The sequence below is a fragment of the Fundulus heteroclitus genome, chromosome 20 (assembly GCF_011125445.2).
Source record: "Fundulus heteroclitus isolate FHET01 chromosome 20, MU-UCD_Fhet_4.1, whole genome shotgun sequence".
Classification (NCBI taxonomy): domain Eukaryota; kingdom Metazoa; phylum Chordata; class Actinopteri; order Cyprinodontiformes; family Fundulidae; genus Fundulus; species Fundulus heteroclitus.
Window position 1 is genome coordinate 7,049,061 of NC_046380.1, and position 19,259 is coordinate 7,068,319.

General features: G+C 38.8%; 1 protein-coding gene and 1 long non-coding RNA gene across 4 annotated transcripts; one reads left to right on the forward strand and one right to left on the reverse strand.

Annotated features, from left to right (window-relative positions):
• Positions 1–1,453: 1,453 nt before the first annotated feature.
• LOC118567305 lies at positions 1,454–2,741 on the reverse strand. Of its 3 annotated transcripts, none has more exons than XR_004933587.1 (3): positions 2,373–2,741; positions 1,709–1,735; positions 1,454–1,538 (listed from the first exon to the last, which is right to left on the reverse strand). It is a non-coding gene; the product is annotated as an uncharacterized LOC118567305 (long non-coding RNA). The 3 variants fall into 3 exon arrangements; XR_004933585.1 differs by having other exon boundaries at positions 1,455–1,542; XR_004933586.1 differs by lacking the exon at positions 2,373–2,741 and adding an exon at positions 2,295–2,369 and having other exon boundaries at positions 1,455–1,542.
• Positions 2,742–3,184: 443 nt separating this feature from the next.
• Positions 3,185–9,317, forward strand: abraa (actin binding Rho activating protein a). The gene is made up of 2 exons (XM_012869468.3): positions 3,185–4,071; positions 7,788–9,317. Exons 1-2 carry the CDS (start codon positions 3,433–3,435, stop codon positions 8,223–8,225), a joined length of 1,077 nt encoding a protein of 358 aa, XP_012724922.2. The 5' UTR covers positions 3,185–3,432; the 3' UTR covers positions 8,226–9,317.
• Positions 9,318–19,259: the final 9,942 nt, after the last annotated feature.

Below are 19,259 nucleotides of genomic sequence, written 5' to 3' on the forward strand. Positions count from 1 at the left end.
CACAGCATGCAGTGGCAGCGTGCACGTGAAACAGCAGCTGGTACGAGGCTGGAAACCCAAAGCCTGCACACACACACACACACACACACACACACACACACACACACACACACACACACACACACACACACACACACACATATGTTAAAGACCCAATAATATACCGGCTTGGCCCCTCACTTGGTTATTTTTTTACCCGGAGACGCTCAGAAGACACATTTAGCTTTAAATCTAATTTAAAAACATTTTATCAAGTCAAGTTTTAAAAAATCTTGTAAGAAAAGAACTAATGCCAAACATATGCTAGTCAAATAAACAGGATATATATTCATGTGATTTTGCTGAGTCATAAAAAAAGGAAAACTGTTGATCTGTTATAAGATGTGTGAATATGAATCAGTTTTAAATTTGGTTAAATTTGGCTATGCCATTTAGTCTGAATAAATAGTTTTAAACTATTATCAGTGCATGCAGAATGTTCCTCACTGAATTTAAAAATATGTCTCTTACAGTAGATTATATAGTACTGTAAGAGGCAGTGCTGTAATGGGGTTAATATGTTTTATGTTGATTATGAACACACGCACTAATGAGTGTTAGCCTAAAGATTAGAATCTCCACATCATGTGACAAGCTACATTAGAGTGAATCACAGGGGAATTGTCTCCAGCAAATTTTATTAGTTCACATTGAATAATAGTTTCCATGTTTATGGTCATACTGTATTCTTTAATAGACTAATACGATTGTATTTACATTTCCTATAGCTGCTTGACCCCTCTGGCCAGCAAAACATGTTGCAAATGACACAACAGCTCAATCCAAAAAAAAATTTAAGTGTATGATTTAAATGCAATGGCATTCTTTTTAGACTGTAAACTCCGGGGTATTTAAAAAAAACACAACAAAATTGTAAAAAAGAAAAACTCAGCCACCTCTTTGCTGAGTACCACAATACGATAATTATATCTCTTGGTAAACAGAAAATTTTTTATTTGCATTTCAGTGTTTCAGTGTTACAGTTCAAAAATTAAAGAGGGCATATATCATATGAAGTCCAGAACAGACCACAGCTGAATTGATATTAACTGAAAATCCTGCCCACAAACAAACCAAGAAAAGACGAGAGTCCCGACGATAAAAACTAATTAATTAATAATTAAAATATAAGCTTACATAATAAGAACAGGACATGGAACCCATGTGGAGTAACAGGAGGAACCAGCAAAGAACAATGACAACCAGCTGGACTATATACTGAGGGAAGAGTGGAGAATGACATTGAATGTGCGGGAGCTAATCAGGGCCTTAGGAACAGCCGTGGAAGAGAGTGAACAGAAAAACTGAGGGAAGGTAAATAATTAACGCAAAGTATGAATTTTGAACAGGAAGTTTGTTCAAAATTGACAGGCATCAAAGGTTTGATCACGGTCATAAATTTGTCTGGACATACTTGTTTGGAGCGTTTCCAGTAAACGGGTGGGAAGGTTGCACCCCTATTTCTTCTTCAGAAACTGTACTTAAAAGTTGGTTATGATCTGCCTTCACAAAATGTCAGTCAATAACTTGATAGGGTTTCCTTGGATGCTGAATTTATTTGTATGACTGACTACATGATTGCTTTGTTTTATTAGGAATTGGAATGATGTGAACATGATTTGATTCTTCATAATTAGTTATGAGTTAGAGCTGCTTGTCTATAACTTACCTTGACAGGATATTTGTTGTAAAGTACCTAAAATAAAGTGGATTAAATAATAAACTTAATTCTTGCTAAATTATCAAATTGCCATCTCTGTGCTCATTGTCATGACTTTGCAGTCAATATGATATCCTTGGCTTTTTCCTGTCAAATAAAATGAACCCACTCTTCACTGAACAAATACATTTTGGTTTCAAATGACCAAAAATATTCCAATTTTCTTAAGCAGAATAATTCATCAGAGAGGGACATTTTCGAGAGGGAACATTTGCTGCAATATATACAAGTCAATATTTAATAGAATTAGAAGGGGATGCTTCAGAAATTGATATGTTTTGGTATTTTAGACTTTTGAATTTATTCTAGCAGGTTTTGCCAAAACGAATAACCTCAGAACAATGAGAACAAAAAAGGCCTAAAACTGTAACTGAACATGTAAAGCAGTTATTTAAAAAATTTATTTAAATGACATCTAACATCAGGTACACTCCTCTCTTTTTCTTCTTCCACCAAAATTAAATTCAGCCAATTATGAAGGCAGTTATTTTTTTAATGAACATACTTGATCTTGGCTTATAAATTGATCACAAACCTTTTGATCAAGCTTAATCATTGGAAATTTCAGCCAGCAAACCATGAGGCACGACGGATAAATGGATAAAGTCCTTACCTGTACCAAGCACTGGGCACCAAATGATTATTTTTGGTTCTGTCCATTTACTGTCACTAGGATAGATGATCTCAACAGTATGGCAGAATGATGTCGCCACATCACTTTACTATAAAAATACACAGACACTGACGTAGTTTCTGTTTTACAAGCACAGACGTAGAGAAACAGTCATCTTTCTTTATTTGTCTGTGACCAGCATGGTAGAAATGTGTATTTATATGAGAACATGTCCCCAAATAAACAACGTAAAGTCATTCATGGTTACGCCATGAATGCTATCCTGTCTTGTATAGCAGACAAACTCATAGGAAAGGCCTGTTAGTGATGCTTAAGGACAGAAATCGGGGAGTTACTAAAAACACGGGACACCTGTTCCTTGAACTCCACTGGGAGAAATTCCACTCCGCAGTAACTGTGTGTATATGTGTGTGTCTGTCTGCAACAGGAATGTTGACGCGGGACTTTTATGTCTCACATGGACGCTGCGCGGCATCACTTCCTTTACGACCGCTCGCTATTTAAAGGCGACTGGGGTGCCAGAGGGGCTTCAGCAGGGGATTAAAAGCGAAAACCCGTGCAGCCTTCACACCAGCAGCTCACCCGCTGACCCGTCGCATGATCCGGAAGGCTCCGGATGTTTCTGTAAAGATCTATCGAGGCTTTTAAAGGCTGAGGTGCCGGCAAGATCGTCAGGAACATTTTTGGTTAAAACCGCGGAAGCTTTGGAGAGCTGATCCGGAAACTCGGAAAAAAAATATCTTATTTTTTTTTTTTTTTAAATTGTTTAGTTTTGCCATGAAAGTTTTTCCTCATATTCTTGATTAACGTGCTTTTTTTGAGCTGGAGAAAACATTTTTTGAAAACTTTGATGACATTTCAATCCGTTGCTAGTGTGCTATCATCTCATTTATAAAATTACTCAGCAGCCACGGCACCTGCTGTGGACTTCATTTTAGTTCACAAAACAGTCCAGTTTCTGTCAGCAGTTTTTTTTTTTTGGAATTACTGGAAAACCTAAAACATTTTTAAAAAGACTTTTTTAAATCCTCTTGTCACAATGAGTAGAGGCGACACCGCCGCAGTTTCACCGCAGGGGCCTCAGCTCCTTAAACGAGCTGTACGTAAAATTAAATGTGCTGCCATGGTGGCAAATTTGGCCAAGAGTTGGCAAGGATGGGCCAATGAACATAGTGGCAAACAAGAGGCTATTCCAAGTGGCTGGATGCCTTCGTCTGTCGAGGAGGAGGACAGAAAAGAACACAACCACGCGGTCAAACTCAGCGTTACGCCACGCGTAATCAAAGCAGATCCCAGCGATGCCGGAGAAAACAAAATCCGGACCTGCGCCGTGACCAAGTCTGTCCAGCTGAAGCGCAGCGAGTGCAGCAGCAACAATGTCATCAACGAAATCCGTGACAAGATGGAGTCGGGTCCAGAAGAGAGCAAGAAGTTCTTGGGCAACGAGTCGCCCACGCGTCGCCGTCAGATGAGGGCGCTGCAGAGCGCAGACGCAGGAGCAGGTGGGAGCGTTCAGGACAAGAAGGTGATGCTCCAGGAGAAGAAGCTGAGCTCCAGGAACAGCAGCGTGGACACAGAGGACAGCGGACTTGGAGAGGAAGGAGGACTCAGCGACAACAGCGACTCAAAAGTCGAACAAAGTAATGGCCAGGCTAAAACGCAGGCCGGCAGACCAAAGGTAAAGTGGTTAAAGTAAAGAGCAAAGAAACGGTAAAAAGAAACTAGATAGTATTCTGATGCCTTAGAAGAACACCTCCTTTCCCTCAATCTTTCAGGTTTTTATAACAGTTTTATGTTTGGTTTAAACAGTTTAAAAATCTGAAGTCTGTGGGACTGGATATAAAAACATAAAAAAACTTGATCAGGTATCATGCATATATGCATAAACATGAACAACCTGCTCATTTTGTTGAATAGACCAACAGTTTTGCCAAAAAAAACGCCAGTATGCTTTGCATAGATTACATCTTTCTTAACCATGAATAAGCAGCATTAAACTGACAAATATGGTATAAAACATGTAAGAACCTTTAGACCTAAAATTTGGATAATATAATTATATTTGCACTTTAACTTTACAAGGAGGACCTATAGAAATGTCTTTTGATCACATACGCTGGTCTATTTAGCTGCTTTGTCAACTCCGTTACAGATGGACCATCAGAGGCTGAATTCATTTTTGACCTCTTGTCATATTATGCTGTTAAATCACAGAAAGTGCATACATTTTTTTGCCCATTCATTTATGGTTTTAAGTGGTAGTTTTTGTTATAGGTAAAGAATGCTGTCGGAGATGGAACAGTTACGTTTCCCATAATTCCTCAAACATAAAATTATGTCTGATCTGCTCAAGATACACTGTTAATCATTTTAAAAATCCAGTGCTTCTTCTCTAGTGGATCATAACGTGTGCTTGGGATTTTTCTTTGTGGGTTTATTGCAGATGAAATGAAAGGCGATAAAAGCCGGGGGTTTTCAGCGTGATTGAATCTGTTGGTAAATAGAAAATGATAAACGTTCCACTGATTGCAGAAATAATTCTGTTTCACTTTGGGTGGATGTTTAATATGCATCTTACTGCAAGTTGCAGACACAGTCAATCCTACAGTAACCCTGCCAGGAATAAAGTAGACAGAGCAAACTAAACGTGTATCATTCTTAGCATAAAAATCCACTCAGGCTCCTTCATACATAATCAGACATACCTGTGACGTAAGAAAGCTTACTGATGAAATGTTTGTGAAGACGTAACCTATTTTTGTGATTGGGCGTCTTTTAAACTGCTATATTAGGCTCTGGTTGTTGCTACAGCTAACAACGAAGAAGAATATGTTGGCACATTCATCATAGGTTTTATTTGATTTGATTTTAATTAGACAATCTACCGCTTGTGTATGAAAGGATGGAAAGTTTCTGAAACAATAAATGCATCTTCTGTCTAAGAATCAGACATAGGGAAGGATGAAAAGCTTAAAATAGACACAGTTATTATGACAAATGCCACACGGCAAGAACACAGGCTTTAAAGTCACCTGAGGAAATCCAAGCCCCTCACGGACGGCAAACAGGATAACGGTTGCATAACTGTTAACATCTCTGCCATAAAAGGCAAGGGATCTTGCTAGGGCCCCCTTGACATATTGAAGGAGTCACCAGTGAGAAAGTTCAGCTTATAAAAACACACTCCAGGGTGTGTGTGTGTGTGTGTGTGTGTGTGTGTGTGTGTAACTGCTGTGTAATGAAATATATGTCAGTAAATATAGTCACATTCTGCAATGTGTATTCCAATCCGACCTTCATGTGGAACTACCAGCCATTGTGGAGGGATTGCTGAAGGACGGGCGTGAAAAGAGACACAGACAGATGCTGTAAATATGAGAAAATCACTATTTGTGAGAATGACACAAATGAAAGTGGCAAGACTTCATCTAAACCAAGAAAGGCAAGTCCCATCAAAACCAAACCAGCACAGCTTTCTGCAGGGATCTGAGTGTCAAGCTTTAGCTTGTAAAGCCCAACTTGGTTTTGATTTATTTATTTTTTCTCAGGAATAGCAGCTGACGGTGCAGAAAGTAGGCAACAGTCGTATTAAAAGACAATAGCAGCAGGTTAAAATGTTCACTGTGACTCAGCAATGTTGTACAGATGTATTTTTTTAAGATTTAAACCCTTATATATTCAGATTCTAATGTTTTTTCTGAGCGAAACAAAAATCAACATGCAACAGGGCTGAGAACTCAATACTATCATTTACAAACCAATAATAGCTTTTGCACCAAAAAAAAAAAAAAAAAGAACTGCAACTGCTGTAAATCATACAACATATAGAAAAAGTCACTTAACCATATTATCAAAAAGTCCATGTAGTTTCAGGGAAACCCCGTGGCCATGGCATGTACTTTGCTTTTCATAGTGCAAATACCTGAGAGATTTAATGACAGCGATCTGAAGGCCTGGCGATCTGAAGGAAATACCAATAGAGGTGGAAGGAAAGAAGGAGACTCAGAGGAAGTACTGAATAGTTAAGATTTTTTTTAATAATCTATTAAAATACTTATTCGAGGGGAAGAGATAATTTTATGCATTTTTATATATATATATAATTATGTATATATTATGTTGCAGGAACCAACAGAAATAGCTGCGGAATAGCTTCTTAGAAACTATTTCCAGAAGATTGCAAACTGTACTTCTGAGCATGGTGGTTTATTCAGGAAACATATTCCAATAAGTGTACAGTATGCAAGCGAAGGGGCAAAGCAAATGTCAGGCTGGATATCAAATTCAAGCGGTGAGCTGGAGTTTATTTCAACACTAAAGGTCACCAATCTCAAATTATTGCTATAATAATTTGGTGGAAAGTGGGTGATGTACACATTGAAAGGGGGGAGGTGATCCTGCGGATTACAACTCAAAGGTGGCCGACGATCTTGCGAGCCAAGTTTCTTAGAGAAATCAAGACATCTCGGCAGCAGAGGCCAGGATATGGTGACACTCAGCCCTGCAGAAATGCCAATGAGGAAGACTTAAAATTCGCATCTGGTTGTTTTTCCTTAAAAAAAAAAACCTTCATCAGAGTAATTCTTGTTCAGACTCGTTTAATAACTTAGAGTACAATTGAAAAAGTTATTTCAGTCATTTAATTCACGGCGTGAGACACGTTTTATAGACTAATTACACAGAAGTGTGCTTTATTTCTTTTAATTATGATGATTTTTCTGCTCACACCTAAGGAAAACATGACATTAAAGATTGGAAAGTTACATGAGACCAATTAAAAAATTATGATTACAGAAATGTGGGCTTGATAAAAGTATGTTTAATACCTGCACGGAAGTTATTTCCAAAAGGTACGTTTAATCTTATAAATTAATGTTATCTGTAACAAAATCCTAATTTATTGAATGACTGCCCTGATGCCACAGAAACTGTCTTTGGCTTGAGAAATAAGATTTCTTCGTGTCCAACCAAAGCCCTCTGATATCTTCATCAAGTATCATTCTGGCTTCAGTTTTTTGTAAAAATACAATTGGAGATTGGTTTAGTTTAAAAAAAATATATAATCTCTAAATCTCCATTCCATTTTCTTCTTACTTGGAGCCTCGCAATTGATTTTAGCTCAAATGTACAATGTGAATGTGCAGTTGAATGACGATAAAGTCTGTTTATGTGTATTTCTGTGTAAATGAACAAAAATGCCTTTAAAATCTTTAAAAAAAAAATTAGGTTGTGGTCAATTTTCCGGCAAAAAACAAGTAAAGCTAAATTCAGAGAGAAAGGAAAGTGTAATTTATATTTGTCAGCTTCATGGTTATGTTTAAAAAATGTGCTTTACTTTGTAGTTTATTTAATGGATCTTTAAGAATCAGTTTTAACTCCACTTTTTATCAACAGATTAAGATTGCCTCCATGACTGACATCAAAAGCCGCTGGCAGCAGTGGTCTGAGCAGCACATGGAAGGCCAGAAACTAAACCCGTTCAGCGAGGAGTTTGACTACGACTTTGCGATGTCCCAGCGTCTCCGCAAAGGGGATTCTGGCTACGGTCGGCCCAAAGACGGCTCCAAAACCGCGGAGAGAGGCGACCGGGCCAACAAGCACATCCACAGAGAGATGGAGGAGATGGTGTGGATAATCAGAGACATGGGCTTGAAAGACAAGGAGGGTCGGACGGTCATCACCTTTGGACGACTCTTTGACCGCTACGTGAAGATTTCAGACAAGGTGGTGGGCATCCTCCTGCGCTGCCGCAAACACAAGATGCTGGACTTTGAGGGGGAAATGCTGTGGAAAGGACAGGACGACCACGTTATCATCACACTGAGGGATTGAGGACAGATGAGCGATGCTGCAACTCTTTCATGAGCAACGTCGTGTACCCAAAAGGAATACATGAACACTTGCAGGCAAAACAAAAATGTGCAATTATATATTTCAAACATGGTACTAGAATGTAGGCGGGTTTCTTTAGCTGGAAGCTCTCTTTTCATCTGTGAACACTTTCATGCACACACGTTTCCCTATGAGCCTCATTAGTTCTTCTCATATATGGGACAAATGCCGCGATGAGGGGTTGCTATCTTTAGCATGCTAACTATGTGTGTCTTGCTAACTACGCTACATGCTAGAGGCCTGTTAAAAATGCCAGTTATGTCACGACTTTACTCTGACGGCAGATGCAGAAGCAACACTCTGGCAGATGATCTGTAAACAGTCATATCAAGACATTGTTTTGATGTTTTAGCACATTATGCTGGAAGCATTTCATAAGAATTCATTATAAAAAAAAACATTAAGATAAAGCCCAAATAATGTTTCAATTTAGTTGTAGTTTAAGGCTTTACTAATAGATTTACAGCATAATTTTAAGTGAAATGTGCGGGAGAAAAGAATTATGCCAACTGAATTCACAATGAGAACTCAGCGAATGTTTTTACTTCAGTGAAAGTGTATCTTTTTTATGGGGTTGTCATTTCTTTGAACAGCACTTCATATTCTGCAAATGCATTTAGTGTAAAAAGATTAAAGGATTTTTCTTGTGAATGGATTTAGCAAAGCTCTCTAACACAAACTTGCACGTTAGATCTTGATGGTAATCAGATGCTGATGGACCGTAAAAGGAATCTTAATTATTTTTTTGTTACATGGGTGATGTGAAATATTTGTAAACTGAAATGTTTTACTTAATTTTTTTCGACATAGTACATCCACTCTCAGAATGGTCAGAAATCGAGTAAATCGTAAATAGCAGAGGTGTTTAAATGCGTGAACAATTTTTTTCTTTCAAAATGAAAGTGTGGAAATCTTCTTACAGAAGGAACATTTTTATTTTAAAAAAATGTGCAAGGTAATATACCACATTTTCTGTCGTGTTTGCTTTGATCAAAGTGTAATAATATGGTAGCAAATAAATTCTGAAAGAGATTGGCGTTATGTTTCTTTCCAGATTATTTTCTTTATTATTTAATTATTTGCTGAGGGGCCATATTTTTCTCCTTATACGATATCAGGTCATCGAACAGATCCAGGCGAGAGCCACAGCAATCCCTTACCCTTACTATGGACTCTTGCCAGCTTATTTAAAGCTATCCTAAGGTGTTTGCAGTTCAGAAGTTAGCTCCTTCTCAACAAAGGCTGAGTTCAATACAGAGAGAGTTCATTTCAGCCCCATGTCCCTGGGTTGTTGTATCTTTAGCCATGAACCTATATTATGATCATAGATGAGGGTTGAAACACAGATGGAGCTGTAAACATAGACCTTCCCTTTGTAGTTCAGGTCTTTGTCAACCACTAGACTGTCCATCTCACTGGAGAAGAGTCCTGACTGAGTCTATCCAACCAACCAACCAACCCTCACGAGCAAGACATTGTGATAATGGAACTCCTTTGCTTGATGCAGACACCGACCGATATATATATATATATATATATATATATATATATATATATATATATATATATATATATATATATATATATATATATATATATATATATATATATATATATATATATATATATATATATATCTGAGGTTTCCAAACAAGACACCTTCCTCACCATGACAACACATTCAGATCTAGTCTACATCGTAAACAGGAGCAGTCCTGGCAGAGTCCAACTGAACCCACATTGGGAACAAACTCGACATTCAGACCTTATAAGCAACCAAGATATCCTATATTCCCAGAGAGCCCACACAAAATGCTTCATGTGTGCTTGTCTGACCTACAATAGACTATCAACCTGTCCAGAGTACCCTGCATCTCACTAAATGACCGCTGGAGATGGGACCAGAACCCCTGTGACCCTGCAAGAGTAAGGGGGGTACAGACAATGGATGGGTGGATGCATGGTCACCTGTCCATCCTATTTAGGGTGGACTACATACTCATTAACTGCTTTTAAAAGGCAGTGGCCTTCCACAACCAGGACCGAGAATAAGATATGCATGAATGGATGGATTTAGACCTAAAATATTGTTTAAGTACTACTATACTGCTCCCAAGTTTTCATTTGCTCATATTAAATAAATAATAAAGAAAAGGCTCTTAAGGCCATTTCCTAGAAGTTCATGACAGAAGCGCTAACTGGTGGCTGTTCCTGCAGAGAAACTGTCTTGAACCCCTGTGGATTTATAGCTGTCAGTCTAGACGCTGATGGAAAACTCTCTGGCTCATCACTTTTCTCACTACATTACTAAAATCCCCTGTACGACTTGGAGGTCAAGTCAAAGGCAAAACCTTGCACGTTTGCTGCTTTTTCTTTTGCAGCACAAATTACCATCAAAAATAGATAGTAGCATATTTACATCACAAACATCTGAATTTTCCTCAATTAAACTTTACCTGGCTTTTTGTTTTGTTTTAGACACACTCTTGCAGCAATTATATAATTGTTAACATCACTCATGTTCCTCATATGTGTTTGCTATTTTTTTAAGATGTTGTCTGAATTGGCCAGAACAAAAAATGTAAATCTTGAAGGTCTTACCTCCCTGTAGTTTTTTTTATATTGATGTAAAAATTAAATATGTATGCACCTCATTCATGATGTATAAAGCTTTAAGTCTTGATTCATCTACAGAATATTAGTGGCCATTTTCTGGCCAAAGTTAAGCCCAAGGACACTTAGCCATGAAAGGTCAGAGAATCTAGCTACTGGCTTTAAAACTGGAATATAAACCATCTAATCACTAAGGCAGAGACAGTTTTTTTTTTTTTTTTTACCCATTTTGAAAGATCAAGTAGTACAATTGTAACAAATATTTTAAACAGATTTGCTCATCGAATCACGGTGCTCCATGGGAATTTACTCTATGTGCAAAGTTGAAATGAAAGTCTCTGTTTTAAACAGCATTTATTGATCAGAGGCATAAAGTACACCCAGACAAGGTAAGGTAAGTGAGAATTACTGCCACAAGTTGATGTGTTAAACTGGTGAGGAGGAGACCTGTCAGTCCCCTTATGTACAGCTGAGTAATAACCAAGATGGAGATTATGTTCATATAAATCCACGTCAAAGAAAGTTTCAGTTTTAAAGGACGATAAAAGACGACAGCAGAGAACCAGACTCCACCCCAGGATGACAGATCAGCATCTTTTTCTTTAAACTGTCAGAGAACAACACTGAAAACATTGAACACAGAAATAACTAACGTCAAAAGCATGTTTTTAGTTATTTCACAAGTAAATATGCTGTAAATATTTTTATTTCTGTGTGCTCTTCAGGGCTCGGGGTCAATTTATCCTTTTGCAGACACGTATTACCATTTAATGCCCACAAGTTGCAATTTTGTCCCTTCCCACAGTCCTTCCATCTGTACATCCATTTTCCATACCGGCTGATCTGTGCAGGGCGTTGGGTTCTATCTCCAGTGGTACATGGGCGAGTGGCAGGATACGCCCAGACAGGTCGCCGGACTATCGCAAACTTCCATTCGAGCATGAATAATATTTCACACATGTAAAGTGTTGCCTATAAACCGGTTTCATCCGTGGACCGAGCTGTTAGAAATCTGATTATTTCTCTGTGTAGTATTTGTGATAAATAATCACAGAAATGTTAAAATTTCATGGATAATTACTTTTTTATTGTAAACAATTTTCTATTATTGTATTATATACTGTATATATGGCTCTCATACAGATTAGGAATTCTGATCAGCCAAAAAAAAAAAAAAAAGAAGCATTTATCACAGTCAATTAGACACATTTCCTTACTTGGTACCATGACTGAATAATTAAACATTTATTTAAATCATTGGTTGTCAAAGCAGGAAGGAAACGTCCCCATGGTTTATAGAACCTGGTATATGGTTAACACAAAGGTCAACCCGCCTCGCCCTGGTCCCAGAGTTCTGCATTCGTGTCTGTCCACCGTTGTTTTCCAGTGTTACTCCTCTGCCATGCTGTCCAGCATATTTTAGATAGTTCTCTTTTACTACTTAACTGATTGCAAAATCTGTTATTATTTCAACAATGTTTAAGCAATTTCACAAAGGTCAAATAATGAGCCATCCACTTGAATTAGGCGTGTAGGAGCAGGCAATCATCTAAAACTTTAACGACAGCATGCCTTGAAAACAAGAACTGGAGAAAAATAAAACGCACTGCAACATGTTAGTATTTCATATGACCATTTTGGTATTATTATTATTAATATTATTGTTATTTATTTATTTTTATTTTTGTGTGTGTGTGTGTGTGTGTGTGTCCTGTCTGGCATTGTAGTATTAAGAATTGCTGTCTTAATGCCAAAAAGAGCCCAACAGATTTAACTTTCATAAGTGGAGCCTTACTGCTTTCACCATAGTGCTCCGCTTGACAGGGGCGGATCTAGACAGGGGCCAACAGGGGCCAATGCCCCTGTAGAACTGGTCCTGGTCCCTGTACTAAAGACATAATATTAAATACACTTCTTACGATTATATGCACTGGCGAAGAAACCATACCTGATTTGTCACTTGTACCGATTTTATTTTTTTTACCTTTACAGTTTCACTCTAACAAGGATTTTAAAATCAAGATGTTTCACCTTTATCTTCAGCCATATTGAGCTGTGATCACCGTTTTCATCGGCTAGATCAGGGTTCTGAAACCTGCAGTTCCAGAGGCACAAGTGGCTCACTTAATATTATCAAGCAAATAAATATTGCCCTGCTTTATTATTTCATTATTTTATGTGTCCCTATGAAAAAACACTGGCCCCACCTTGGCCCCCCTGGTAAACTTGGTCTAGAACCGCCACTGCTGCTTGAATTATGTATGCAAGAAGCTTTATTAGATTTTATGCTGGGACGATTTTATGTTAAATGGACACAGAAACGGGGAAGGTAGAAGAGGGAAAAGAGGAGAGAAACAGATGACAAAATGCTAAAAGGGAGAAAAGGTTAAAGAAAAATAGGAGAGGACAGGCAGGGAGCAAAGTAACATCCTCTGAGTCTGCTTCTACAAAATGGTATTTCTAGGAAATATACATGTGTTGGTGACTTCAGCAATAAGTTATATGGGCTAAATGTTAAAAAGGCAGAGGAGTTGGAAAGGAGGACATGGTAAAAATGATTGTATTTGGTAAAAGTAGGAAATACAAGAAGTAAAAGAGAAAAAATCCAGACAGAGGAGGAAGAAGCATAAGATGCAAAAGGAAAATGAATGAGGGGACGTTGTGCTGAGCCTAAGAGGAATTTTAAGACGAAAGACTTTCAGGGAAATGGGTCAAACCCCCGCCTTACATTAAATAAAGCTTATTTTTCAATGTGAAAGTATATCCACAAATCACAGCAAGCTGCAAGAAAACGAGACGCCGATGAAGCCGAAGGTATGACGAAGTGAGGCAGAAGAGCCTCGACGTCGAAGCAGAGCTCCTTCTGATCTGCAGCCAGATAATAACGGCGCTATATGGTGCTGTTTGGAGATGTAAATTCCCTAGTGGAGGAGATGATTTATGTCTCAATTTGCCTTTGCTCCATTAGACGGGCCTCCTGCTGCTTAGTCCAATTTCGCCGCTGCAAATGCATCTCTCTGCGGTTTGCGCATGCAAGTCACGCTTGCACTTGAACATCCGGCGCGAGCGTGTCCTCTGTCCCTCCGTCCGTCTGCGCATGTTCCTTCAGCTCCAGCCATTTGCTCGCGTGCGTTAGCGGGCCTGTAAGCGCGACCTGGCTTCCTGTCACGCTGCTGCTCTGCGCGTACGTGACGAGCGACAAAGAGAGAGAGAGAGAGAGAGAGTTTAATACAAGCTGATCGGTTTGGCCACCAGGGAGTCCAAACATCTGCCACAAAGGCAGCTGAAGGGAGGGAGAGGCACTGATGGAATGAGGGGAGGAGAGACACAAAGGCAGGGTGAAGTTTCTGACAGACCAGAATTACATTTCTGACATTTTGTTTTTTTTTTTACCTTTAGAAAAAAAATCTGCTCTCTGTTGCATTCAACGTTGCATCAGCATCACAGATCCGACACCACATAAGGGATGAAGTTAAACTATTTTTATTGACAGCTGAAATAGAATAACAGTAGGCTACACCAAATTGTGCATTTACTCAACAACAGAACGGGTTTGTCAAATAATCTGCAAACATAGCCGAAGTCTAAAATGCCGTGATAAAAACTAAAGTTACATCGTTGCTTTTCTCTCCCCCCCCCCCCCCCCCCCCTGATATATTAAATAAGTCTTCAAGGTCCCCGAAACATGAGCAATAAATAAAAGCAACGCACACATGCTTCTGCTGCTTAGAGCTTGGCTAACACCGGGTTTTATGCAAGTGAAGCTTAAATAAAAAAAATTCAAAAATAGTAGAAGACAGTTTTTTTTTTTTTCTCAAATGGAAATCTTATTTTGCTCTGATGTAGAGCGATGGTTTTCTTTTCCAGTGACGAGAGAAAATCTACAGACAGACAGTCTAAAGCGGTGAAGGTGAGCCTTGAAACAGAAACACAGACTTGGCTAATTATCCCTGGGTAAATGCTCCTGACCAGCGCTCTTAAACTCTGCTCCTCAAGGCCCGGCGTCCTGAAACTTCTAGACGAGCCTCTGCTTCAGCACATCTGACCCCGAAATATTAGTCAATTTAGCTGAGCTCCGTAAAGAAGCTGCAGGACGCACGCTTTAGCCATTCGACGGAGGCGACACGCCTAAAAGTGGCAAGCCAGGATCTGAGTTTGAGATCGCTGCAGAGCAAAACAGATTCATAATCAACTTTGCTTTCACAGTTGCTCACATGTGCTCTTGGCAACAGAAGAAAAAAAAAAGAAAAAAAAAAAAGAAAGCATCACAACCTCCAACACCAAAAACACCTCCTTCCAGTAGTGTACATATGGAGCGGAAGGAAAATGTGTTTGGGAATTGAAATCATTCTTGAGATGAGAATTTAAGGCGGTGAATGGAAATCATATGGCTTTGTATCGTAAGAGCAATAGAGGACATTTGGAATCACAAAGATGCCGGCGCCAGTTGCCGGCCCGGGCAGAAAATACGACTGAAACCAGAACGCCGAGATGAAAGACGATTGCACTTTGATTCTCGCTGGTGTCGCGCAGCCTGGAAATGTTTTCACTGAGGCTAAAGTGGGACACATCAGACGGGAGGCTCCTCCAGATGGCATGTGTGGGGGGATGTTTTTTTATGAGTATTGCTTAGAGAAGACAGTGAGTATCTTGAGGGGGGGGGGGGGCGGAGAACTTTAATAATCGCTGCGACTGCACCACAGCAGAGGAGAGGAAATCTCCTGCTTTGGGGATCCACCAGCCAAAGTTCTGCAACAGCCACAAAGGTGCTGCATCGACCCTTTTATCCTCCCACTCCGTCACGTCTACGATCTTTGAAAATGACGCGCTGTCGCTGTTAAAAAGTAAAATTCTTGTTGCCCGGCGAGAAACGTCATTGTTGTGAGAAATAGCCATTGGACTTTAAAGCATATCCACTTTTTTAGGCGCGCTTTCTGCAAAAACAGGCACATTTCCAGCAAGTGTCCTGAAGATATGCACGAAACTGTCGCCTCGACAAATCTGAGTGTTTTAGTTACTGCAAGTAAATGGTCAATTAAAACTAAACTTTCCAGTTTATGTATCAAACATTTGTTGCACTCTCCAGGAGTTTGATTTCTTTTGCTCTCAGTATTTTCTTATGGTTCATTTGTATAATTTTTTTTTTATTAGTTTAGACATATCAGTTCATGCTTGCATGTTTAGGTTTTTTTTTGTTTTTGATTTTTTAGTTTGTGTTTTGTGTTATTGGATTTATTTATTTCAGTTCACGGTTTATCTTAATTCTTTTGTAAGACGTCTTTGTGTGTCTTAGGCCTGTGTCACCTATCCGCCTCTGGTTCTGTCCCCATTTGGGTCCTACTATAGACCAAATATGACAATATTATTATTATATATTAATAGTAGGCCAGTGATTGTCATTCAATGAATATATTTGCCAATACAAATGAATTAGAGAAAGGTAAAAAAGCTAATTTAACCAATTAGAATAATTACATGTTTATTGGTCCCAAAATACATAAGATTTATAATTTGAGTGCGAAACAATAAGTCATTTTGACACTTCTGTTTCTCTGTAGTTCATTGGTATTCTGAAAACACTAATGTGGATGTAACATCTGTTGCAACTGAAAATGCTGATAATTAATAGTATCACATAAAAACATGAGATCTTAACTGGAAAGGATAAGACCAATTTGTCAGATTTGTTGTTTTTTTTGCGGTTAGTTAAATTTTTTAACTAATCACACGATATATTTTTCGTGTATTTTCAACAACTGGAAGAACGACTATGTTTTGCAGAAATGCAACCTAAAAGAAGTATCTGCAGTTTATCTAGGCTCAAACCAATGAGAGGGAGCTATTATAGTGTGAGGTTTGTTTAAAACACACAAAAATAAACCTTTAGAAATTCTGTACTATTGGTTATGGGTTAATATGGTGACAGTAAAACGTTTTTTCTTGTTGTTTTTGCTTTGCTTAAATACGATAACATAACATAACAATTCCTTGTCCTTAGCCCTGACGAAAATGTGGATCATGTGCTTTAAGGCCTCTACTTACATTATAATTGATAAAAGCATACATTTTAACATTCAAATGACATCAAACGAATCAAAGGGAAGCTATAAACTTACAAGTTTGAGTGAGAACGATGTCAACAGTAACATTTGCATTTCGGTAGCTCATCCATTAGACTTTAAAGTGACAAAACATCTCAAATAAACCTTAAAGTGGCAGACTAAGCAGCTTTGGACAAAAAGAAACTAAGCGTAACAAACAGTGGCTCTGATTCTGTCAGTGATAGTGATGCACATTATCTTCCTTTCATTATCAGTACAGAAAAATATCCGGCAAAATAAAAACTATTTGCCCCATACATGCCACACAATACATGCCATCAAATGGAGTTTTACAGGAGCTAATATAGTTTCTTCTTAAACAGGTTAAACTCGACAACCTTTTTAACTTAATGCCCAATGAATGCATGTTAGTTAGAGTAAGCGACATGGACACACAGCGCCTTTACAAGCCTAACGCTCACTTAGGCTTTTACCTTTCTAAACCTACAGACCAGTAATGCAATGTGAGATTTTGGGATGTGTTGTTTCTCTTCCATTGCTGACAATTTGGGATATTAGTCCTTACAAGTATATTGAACTTTTGGCACTACAAAACAAGCAAATTTCTTGGGTCATAGTTAGAAGTTATTTCATGTGGACATAAATGTTTATGTTAGATTCATAGAGCTTTACTTTAAAAAAAAAAAAACAGCAACAGCCCTTAACAGTAAAACCTATTGGCTCCTTCATTTTTGCTTATTTCCATCCATCAGTTATTCTTGCTATTAAGAATAATGTATGAATAGCCTAATAAACATCTGACAGTTCAGCTTAGAATGTTGACACCAGATGCTCCTCTCCAATGAATATGTTGCAAGACAAAAAAAAATAAAATAAACGTTTGCAGTTGGGTAAGATTCTACCTGCATATCTGCTGTAGTTAAGTCTTAAAAATGGTGATATTAGCTGCCACCTCTATGATAATAGACCACAGCGGCCTCGTTTTACAAGCGTTTTTGTATTCTCAAAACCGCTGGAAGTTTTTCAAGCTCGATCACTGATGACGGGAAGCCTGAGGAGACCTTTCACGCAATCCTGCAAAGACTATCAGTGTTGTGGCTTTCACCGTGCAGCGGGGGCTTATCCAATCTGCGGGCTCACTAAAGGGGCTTAAAAATCACAAACAGCAATCACGGCCCTGCGCTCTGAAAACAGTCATTTTTTTGTTGCTCATGCCTCAACACTTTCGCCCAGCGGTGAGCCGAGTAAAAGAGGAGAGCAGTGCACGCTCGACGAGCCCGACGGTGGGCCGTGGTTAAAATTTGGTTTTGCTGAGCTATTATCTCGATGCATCAATGCATGATTTCCATCTAACTTCCCCAGATCAAGCAGAAAAAAAACCAGCCGGCAGATGAGGAAAAAGAGCTCCTTTAACAGCCGCTCTCTGGATTAATATGTTTCTGATATGCTTCTTTTCTTTCGACGTTTGTCTTCACATCTGTCTCACTACTAGCACCTCCAGATTCGTAATCACAGCTCATAAAGCAGCACTTTTCGTTTCTAACGCAGAGCTACAATCTGCTTTTGGCCTGAAGTCAGTCGGTTTCTTCAGGACAGACATGGAAACTTTGGCCAAGCCTTATTCGGCTTAAAGGAGTCCACCCATCAGAGCTGACGATGATTTCTGGCCAACGGATAAGTCTCTTTGTGTCTTACCCAGGACGTGTAAATAAATAAACTGGTAAATATGCAAACGATCTCAACAAAACTGCCTGGTTGTGATTAAATTTAACCACAAAGCTGATTTTGTGCCAAATATGTTAAACGGTCCGCGTAGCTGTAAAGCACATACAGGCCACTGCAGAACCGAACATGGCTCGTCGTCAGAAACTAAAATCATTGGTTTCGTATGTTTATGTCGTGTGTGAACACCCACAAAACTGGATGCTTTATTGCTTTACAGAAGGCAACCAATTTGCCTGGAAACTGCTCTAATATCCCTGCAACAATGCTACTGGCAAAGCAGACGCCTCTTTTGCAAAGTGTCAACAAAGAAAACACGAATTTGTATCAGAGGTTTTTATCTGTAGACTACAGGAACTAAACAGATTTTATTGAGCTATTTTGTCGCTACCTAACAAAAAGCAGCGATGGGCTTGATGTGTCGGTCATTCTTTCTTCTGTTTCTTATTAAACAGAAAGCAACGGAAATAAACGGAAATAAACGTCTTACTGAGGAAACGGAATAACGTTGCTACGTAGAGATGGTCCTCAAATCAAAGCAAATTCTTTTTTATTTTTTTTAGGTCCTCCTTCTGAC

What these genes read in the sequence shown, in the direction of transcription:
- abraa (XM_012869468.3), top strand. Translation starts at nt 3,433, where the DNA reads ATGAGTAGAGGCGACACCGCCGCAGTTTCACCGCAGGGGCCTCAGCTC. An exon ending in CGCAGGCCGGCAGACCAAAG is followed by an intron (nt 4,072 to 7,787) that starts GTAAAGTGGTTA and finishes TTTTATCAACAG; the next exon opens with ATTAAGATTGCCTCCATGAC.